At 38.3% G+C, this 9,006-nt stretch overlaps 1 protein-coding gene and 1 long non-coding RNA gene across 14 annotated transcripts; one reads left to right on the top strand and one right to left on the bottom strand.

Annotated features, from left to right (window-relative positions):
* LOC107645952 lies at nt 770-2,858 on the top strand. Its single transcript, XR_001621601.2, has 2 exons — nt 770-1,062; nt 2,349-2,858. It is a non-coding gene; the product is annotated as an uncharacterized LOC107645952 (long non-coding RNA).
* Nucleotides 3,397-8,624, bottom strand: LOC107645950 (protein ALP1-like). Of its 13 annotated transcripts, none has more exons than XM_021103987.1 (6): nt 8,252-8,624; nt 8,089-8,181; nt 7,187-7,273; nt 6,375-6,893; nt 6,065-6,290; nt 5,316-5,973 (listed from the first exon to the last, which is right to left on the bottom strand). In XM_021103987.1, exons 4-6 carry the CDS (start codon nt 6,885-6,887, stop codon nt 5,576-5,578), a joined length of 1,137 nt encoding a protein of 378 aa, XP_020959646.1. In that variant the 5' UTR covers nt 6,888-6,893; nt 7,187-7,273; nt 8,089-8,181; nt 8,252-8,624; the 3' UTR covers nt 5,316-5,575. The 13 variants fall into 13 exon arrangements, with proteins under 13 accessions (XP_016205597.1, XP_016205598.1, XP_016205599.1 ...); XM_021103988.1 differs by having other exon boundaries at nt 6,375-6,889; XM_021103985.1 differs by having other exon boundaries at nt 7,187-7,312; nt 8,252-8,623.

Below are 9,006 nucleotides of genomic sequence, written 5' to 3'. Positions count from 1 at the left end.
ACAGCTAAGTCATCAAATTAACTTGCCTCTATGCTGATGGTTTGGAAGCCTCAGTCCAAAAGAATTTAGACATGGCTTTACAGCCAGCCAGGCTTCAACATTTTTCATGAAACACTAGAATTCATTCTTAAAAAATTATGAAGAAAAATATATTTTATTTTTTTGGAAATTTTTCGAAAATTAAAAGAATAAAAACAAAAACTTAAAATTAAAATAAAGTTACCTAATCTGAGCAACAAGATGAACCGCCAGTTGTCCAAACTCGAACAAACCCCGGCAACGGCGCCAAAAACTCGGTGCACGAAATTGTGATCTCTGGCAACGGCGCCAAAAACTTGGCACGCATGTTCTTAATCTCAAATTCTTTTTCGTTCACAACTTCGATACAACTAACCAGCAAGTGCACTGGGTCGTCCAAGTAATAAACCTTACGTGAGTAAGGGTCGATCCCACGGAGATTGTCGGCTTGAAGCAAGCTATGGTCATCTTGCAAATCTCAGTTAGGCGAATAATAATTGGTTATAGAGTTTTTGAATAATAATAATAAATTAACAGAAAATAAAGATAGAGATACTTATGTAATTCATTGGTAAGAATTTCAGATAAGCGTATAGAGATGCTTTCGTTCCTCTGAACCTCTGCTTTCCTGCTGCTTTCATCCAATCATTCCTACTCCTTTCCATGGCAAGCTTTATGTAGGGAATCCCCGTTGTCAATGGCTACATCCCATCCTCTCAGTGAAAAAGGTCCAAATGCTCTGTCACCATTTTCGTAAGTTGGAGTTACCCTCACCCCCTTTCTCCTCCAATGAACCCTTCCTCCTGTTCTCTTCCGGCAAAGATGGCTAGAGCCCGACCCGCCGCCGCAAGGACCTGAGCTTGTCAGTTGTTTTTGGTGGGACCAAGGAAGGCGAGTCGGCAGCGATCCGTGGTTGATGTTCGTCGTCCCGTGACGGACCCCGTGAATTGTGGCGCCGCTGCGGAATCCACGTCTGGGGTTGTGCGTCGACCCGGTGCCGGCTTTCTGTGTCTGGTCGCCGGTGTTTGTGGGTGCACGGATTAGGTAAGTTTCGTATGGTTTCAAAATTTAATAGGTGCTCCTTCCCCGTTCCCTAGATTGGGTTACCTCTGTTGTGAATTGGTTGATTGGATTAGCTATGTTGTTGTGTTGTGAACTGCTTGATTGGATTAGGTCTGTTGCTCTGTTGTGAATTGGTTGATAGGATTAGCTCTGTTGTGCATTGGTTGTTTTGTTGATTCGTTATCGTTGGAGGCTGAATAATGATACTGTTTTTTAATGACCCAGTGACACACATCAATCATGGAATGTTTCTTAAATAAAACAAATTATGATCTTTGCATGTTAGTTCATCAACATCTGATAGATACATATCTTATCTAGGGTTTTGTTTGAGAGAGTGGACATAAATTAGCACAATTGGTCAATGCTGATGCCTAATAATTGTTAAACATTACTAATAATTAAGATCCTCTGTTTTGTACATATCCCTTTTTTTTTGTTTATAAAGCTCCAATTCATTGCATGGTACTCTAACTACATGGAATCAAATTCAGGATAGGTTGGTCTGTCACGTCTTATAATTAAACTTACTAATTGGACATGATTAGATTCAAACCATGGCAATTTGATATGAAATGAGTATATATATAAACCTAGCATCGTGTTTTATTTTATATGTTAGGCACTTTATCTAGTAGTATCATTAGTATTTCAATTTCAATATCCTTTTATATATTAATTTCCAATAAGGCTGCAGCTTGTCTGAAAAGGCTACGAGAATTTGTACACACCCATGCTACCTGAAGGAAAATAATGAACCTTTTCACCTTTTTCTACTGCTCATTTTTTAAATGTGATTTTATTGGATTATTGCATCAAACCTTATGATTAGCACTAGCAAGTGGTGGGTGTCTGATTTTGTAGGAGGGGATCTAACACATTGTTATTTTTTAGTTAATTTATGTATTAGATCCAGTTGTGATTATAGTTGAAAAAAAAAGAAAAAAAAAGTAGAAGATATGGTTTGAGTGATCTGTTTCAGAATATGTACTCTTTGTTAGTGTCAACTAATCAAAAAATGAATTATAACATAAAATATCTGTTGAAATCCGTAAATTGTTTGTTTCTTAAAACTTTTCTTTTGTTTTTGCAAAAAAAAAAAGACAATAACAGGAGCATTGTATTGATTCCTACCAAAACTTTTTTTGCCATTTCTGAATTTACACTTGTTGAATCATGATTGGTTGTTTCATATATGAATCCTCTTCTTCTTTTATGTGTAGTATGTACTACATTAAAACTATTGTGAGTTACTGTTACATTTATAGGGTGGTCAACAATGGCTTCCACAAGTAGAAGAACTACAAGTGGTACGTACGGCAGCGGGAACACAACGGGAGACCGTTTTTGTGAGTGTGGGTTAAGAGCACCGTTGCAAGTTTCCAATAGCGTGGCCAACCCGGGTAGAAAGTATTACGCGTGTCCAACAAGGAGATGTGGATGGTTCAGGTGGGCAGGTCCAAATACCCAGCATTCTGACATTGGAGAGGATCGATCTTCTCAGCTTAACTTTAATTTTAAGACGACCGAACGAGTGGAAAAACTTCATGCTGATGTTGTGTATCTGAAGTTTCTATCATGCGTTCAGCTTGTTGTTTCCGGTCTTTGTATTGTGTTGATCATTGTGGTGTTGTGTAAGTTGTAGTATGGGCTTTGAACTCAAATAGGCATTTCAAAAATTGTAATAACAGTAGCACATATTTGGCACTTTTCATGTTGGACATGTTGAGACATTCAAAAGTTATACTTTATGGATAATCTTTTTTCCTTTTTTTAGCTTTTGCTTTTGTGAAACCTTTATTCCCCACTTTATATCATCCTTTTGCTCATGTTAATGAAAATCTTTACTTTATCAAAGAAAACAGGCCCAGAAGTGGGTGTTATGCTAGTCCTTCCAAATATGTTGCAAGGGTTTGATCCTTTTATCATTCAAATTTTGATCCAATTTCTCCCCATGTGTTCTGAATGTCAAGGTTATTGCATAAGCATATATGTGTTGCCAATTGGATTAGGTTGTTGCTGCTATGATTTGCCATGGCTTTTTCTTCTTCCTTGTATGATTGGCCATAGCTTTTTTCATAAATTTATCTGAAGTTTCTTTATGAATAAGATTTTTAGAAGTAGGTTAAAGGAAGAAGACTTTGTGCATATCTATTTTAGCACTTAAATGTTGTGGGAGCCATTATTGTCTTGTTAGAAAACACTATTTTTTACTAAGAAGACTAAACATAGAATTATTAGACTTACTAGAATGAAATCTTTGTAAGCTAAATCCTAATACAAATTAAATACAAAGATATGGTAAACTACATAACATAGGCGGAAAATGAAGAGAGTTGTTAATATTGGTAATCATCCACCAAAGTATTTATCCAAATAAGAGCAAAACAAAGGAAGTTGCATAGTTAGGTATGGAAAACATAGCAACACACAGATGGTACCAAAGTTTTACCATGCTATACATAACATTGTCCTGGAATCCTAAAACCCGACTTCCAAAAAGTTAACACCCTAAACCAAACTTAAGACCAGAAGCCAAAGCTAATAAACTTAACAAGTATTCAACTTCATATAATGGAACGCACGAGCCCAATCATTTGTGAATCTGATAAGCCCCAGAAGTGTGCATACACATTAGGACTTTCGGCAAACTTCAGTATCGCCCTGACCACATCGTCATCACCGAATCCAAGCTGTGTGAGCTTCTCGCCAACCTTCCACTTCTCGTTCACACCAACAATGGCATCAGCTATCAGTTGGGCATTCTTTCGTTGGTCAGCCGATGATTGCTGAATCTGATTGGCCATCCTCTCGAGTACGTCAACCTGTTTCCTCTTCCTCCCGCATTGCCTAGTGCTTCCCGCGCTCGCACCGACCTCATAATGTGATGCTTGTCCTTGCATTGCTGCAACTCCGTCTTGGTCTGGAGGTGGAGACATCTCGGACTGATCAAATCCAGCAGCGGTGTCGTCTGTCTCTTCGTTAACCTGTTCCTCCGCATCGAAGCCACTAACGGCCGCCACTCCTGTGGCTCTATCCCTGCCAAAGATACCTTCCAGCCGGTGAAATAAAGGAAATAGCTTGCCAGGACTGTAGAACTTGGTCGGATGTGCCTGCGAAACTTGTACACCGGAATTAGTAACGTTCAGAAAACATGATAATTACAGATAAACAAACTTGATCAGTAGCCATTCAGAGCATCATTGGGACAAGTACAAAATAATTCAGCAAAAACAACTCAATAACCAAGATAACTATATCAGAAATCATTAGATCACTATTTTTTCCATTCATGAAACTGCAAACTTAATCAAACAGTTACCCTAGTATTAATTATATTCAAATCCACCTTTCTTCAGGGTATATCTTTTGAGTTTGAATCCTTTTCTACATAATCTGCACCAAGTCTTGAAAATTTGTCAATCCCAAAATTTAAGATAGATTAGGTGCTCACATTTTATGTGTAGGTGAGCTACTAATCCGTGATGAGCTCATGATATTTTGGGCATTAACTCTAGCAATCTCACATATGTAACACAAAAGATTGAATGAATTATTGTCTGCTGCATTACTGAAATATTTTTTGTCAATCCAATGATAAGTAGGATCCTATCATGTCAAATTTCAATGCAAATATCGAAGTGCTTAAACTGAGCAATCTGGCAGGGAAAAATTTCAGCCAAATATTCATGAATGATTAATTTATCCCAATGATATTCAAACAGATTTATCAAGTAGCACACAGTAGGAATAACCCAATGAAATACTTCAAACACACGCACCTTCAACCAAGCATCAAGGACGTCTTTGCTGTCAACCTCAACACATTGTTTCTCGTTGTTCCAGCCAAATCCGCTACAAGCAAGCATATCAGCGGCGTACTGGTACTTCTCCTTCAGCCGCTTGTGCTTATTCTTGCAATGCTTCGCGGTCAGTGTACAACTGGGGAAAGCCTCCAACATCTTCAAAGCCAGCTTCTCGAATGTTCCCGGTTTAAACTGCCCACAATCAGCCCGCTGACCGTCAACGACAAACTCCTCCATGAAGCCAACAAAGGCCAATGTCTCTTCATCACTCCACATTCGCTTGTTCTCCATTTCTTGCTACCAATATTACGATAATAAAGACCCTGCATTAATAATGTAAGTTACAATCACTTATCACCAATGAAGAATAGCAAAGAATTACACCACAGATAAAATTAGTAAAACTGGTCTTTGCCATAAGAGATGAAATAAGGAAAAAGTAGACAAGTAGTTCAATTATTAAAACACTGGTCGTTGCCATTACAAATGAAAATAAAACACCAAACAATATCACAAATACGCAGTACCCAAAAATTAAATAATGTGCTGTTACAATGTCTCAACACTCAACTATTGATACAACTAAAATTGCCGCCATTACAACAACCCTAAACCACACAACACTACTCCGTATGACTCGCACACCACTCTTCATACATCTCATTTGCTATGTTGTCACGCCAGTGACTCTACTCGTTCGTGTTTTCGACCACATCGATCAATCCATCTTGTTCCTCGTCTCCATCGGGCGTGAATTCATCCAATATGCTACCTTCCTCCTCCGGATCCATCTCCATACTCTTTCTAATGAAATTTTGCAGCAAACAACAGGCAATAATTATCTGAAATTGTGTCTTTAGGGGATAAAAGCTAGGGCTTCTTAAGATGGACCACCTCTTCTTCAGCAAACCAAAGCAGTGCTCAATAATATTCCTTGCAGAAGAGTGTACCCGATTAAAATATTCTTGGTAGTTGCGCGGTGCACGTGCTCCCTGGGCCCACTCTCTTACATGATATCGAGTCCCTCTATACGGTGCAAGAAACCCCGGACCATTTGTGTAGCCAGCATCAACTAAATAGTAATTACCTATGCACAAGTAACGCAAATAAGGTAAGACGGTGGCTATCATGAACTCAATCTAGTTGTATAAGCTTAACTATAGAGAGGGCATAATTACCGTGGGGTATCTTAAGACTATTACAACGAGTTATTACATCTCGAAGTACCCGTGAATCAGATGCCGAACCCTCCCATCCGCTGAGTACGTAGACAAAACCCATCTCCCGGTTACACACCCCTAAGACATTCGTGCATATTTTACCCTTTCTTGTCCGGTACCTTGCCTTCTCAGACTCGGGGACTGTCACCTCTATATAAGTGCCATCTAATGCTCCCAAGCAACCCTACCATCCATAGAAAGCTTTGATATTCAAATAGAGAATCCATCAGATAAACATGAATCATACAGAACATCGAATAAGATCTACCTTAAACCTTCTCCATGTGGGGTCCACACAGTCCTCGGCAACTGGTGTAGCCTTCGCGAACAACATCCCTTGAATCCGTATTACAGACTTCAAAACTTTATTAAAATACTTACTCACTGTCTCGCTGAACCTACAAAATCTAACCTGTAGACTACGGTTTTTCTTGTGATGCGCTAAGATAATTAAGAAGGTCGCAACCTGCTCCGGCAGGCTTACATGACCATCCTCTGTAAGTCCTCCATGAACTTGGAGCAACTCACACAAGTTAGCAAAGGTATTTGTGTTCATTCTCAACTCCCAGATACAATTCATATCACCCTCACCAACAATACGCTCTAACGCCTCACGTCTAATTCTACTATTCATTCTTCCGCCTAACGATAGTTGCCCAGTAGTTCTATCCCTAAAGTAAACAAACAGCGTAAGCACAAAGAACAACATTCTTTCTTCATGGTTGGATCTCATCTCTTCATAAAAAGACACGCATCGCTTAATAATTTCCGACCGCTCCATTTCTTCCTACCAAAATCGTTTCATTAAAAAAAATATAATTTCCAAACAACTCTTACACAACTTCAAAATTTTCATTAAAATTTATTTATTAATAACGTGATTACATCCAAGGAAATGCTTACCATATATTTTTATTAACTAAAAGAAAAAGAAACAAACAAAACTTTAAAGGGAGTATGGAGTTTGGACTTTGGAATTTTTATGAAAACCAACGTTAACAACAAAGCAGTGTTAGTCTCTAAATTAAGATTCCATGATTAATTTCATAAAATAAATTAGCATAGTTTTGGAACATTTACCTTAGCAAAGAAGCAAGCTCTAATCACCCAACAAACAGAATTTATAGTTACACCCTTTGAATGTGAGTAAACTACCACTCTCTGTCACTGCAAACCTCAATCAATTGTTGCAATGAGAACTTGAGCCTTATAAGAAAAAGACTTTTGAGTTAGAAAGCACACACAGTATTTTCCACGAAAAATAAAACCAAACAACTATTCAACATAACTTGGTCTCACATAGTTGCAGTTACCAAAATATTAGAACTGCACTCGAAAAACAGAGTGACAAAATAGAAAACATTCAACAGAGACTATCTACAAGCATAACAACTTGTTGATTCAACATAACATCTTAAGATAATGTGAGTCATGAGATTTGCATCTCATTCAAAATGTCACTTCCATATGCAATCTTAACAACGACAGATGGATATTTCAAATAAATTACAACAAACCTCTTCACACAAATATTTCAAATGTTTTATTTTAGTGTTTCAACTGTGTTATTTATTTCAATTAACTAAAACTATACTAAAATACCTAAAATACCGAAACACTGAACATTGACATGAATCGGGTTCATCTCATCTACGCAAGCAATACATAACACTGAATTGAGATTCCTTATTATTATTATTATTATAACGTGACTCATGCTATTGATTCCAATTTCAGCAGATGCAAGGGATGCATGCAGCAAGTATGTTTCATGTGGCAAATGAGGACTACAGCATATGTCCATTCCTATTATGTCCAAATAAAATACAGTTATGACAATAATTTGAAGTTAATCATTCAATTAAGTTATTGCCAACTAGTGTTCCACAAAATAAATTACACATAAACCTCTTCATCCGAACTGCATCAGACACCAAATGAAGACAGAGGAACCCAGATCACAGAAAGGGAGCATTACTAACCTGGATAACAGAAACTGTGGTCGCAAAAACTCTCAGATGGACTCCACACCTACTCGGCAGGCTCTCTCCTACAGGTTCGTGGGACCGCCAGATCTGTGAACAAGGGAGACGACATCAGAAACGGAGGCCTACGGAGAGGACGTCGGAAGTCCCAAGCGCTTACCTTCAACCGGTTACGCCGGCGCGGTTGACGGACCTTCGCTGCCTATGGACGCCGACCAGGATCTCCTTCGAGCATGAAGGAGAAGGTGTTTCGAGGGGCTGAGTAAAAACTGAAGCCCTAATTTCATATAGTGAAAGGGTAATTTTGGAATTACATAATTATTTTAGGGGTATTTTAGGTAGAAATTAATTGGTTCAAATTCTGTCTTTGTCCCAGTCTCTAGTGTCCCCAATTTTTTGAAGCACTGAAATACTCAAATTATTGAGACAGAGACACAATTTTCAGTGCTAGTCTCTACCTCAACAAACACAATACTGAGACCCTGTCCCCCAGTATTAGTTCTAGTCTCTGCAAACAAACACTACCTAAGAGATATTCATTCTAGCTTGTTTACATGTAGAACGAAAGTGTTTGTCAGGCACGCATTCATAAGTGAGAATGATGATGAGCGTCACATAATCATCACATTCATCATGTTCTTGGGTGCGAATGGATATCTTAGAAGCAGAATAAGCTGAATTGAATAGAAAAATAATAGTACTTTGCATTAATTCATGAGGAACGGCAGAGCTCCACACCTTAATCTATGGAGTGTAGAAACTCTATCGTTGAAAATACATAAGTGATGAATGTTCAGGCATGGCCGAATGGCCAGCCCCCGAAACGTGATCTAAAGATGAAAACTAAAGATGGTCCAAAGATCCAACTAAAGATGTCTATTCCAAAAAAGATCAAAATACAATAGTAAAAAGTCC

The sequence above is a fragment of the Arachis ipaensis genome, chromosome B06 (genome assembly GCF_000816755.2).
Source record: "Arachis ipaensis cultivar K30076 chromosome B06, Araip1.1, whole genome shotgun sequence".
In the NCBI taxonomy this organism is placed as follows: Eukaryota; Viridiplantae; Streptophyta; class Magnoliopsida; order Fabales; family Fabaceae; genus Arachis; species Arachis ipaensis.
This window is presented reverse-complemented; position numbering and strand designations above follow the sequence as displayed.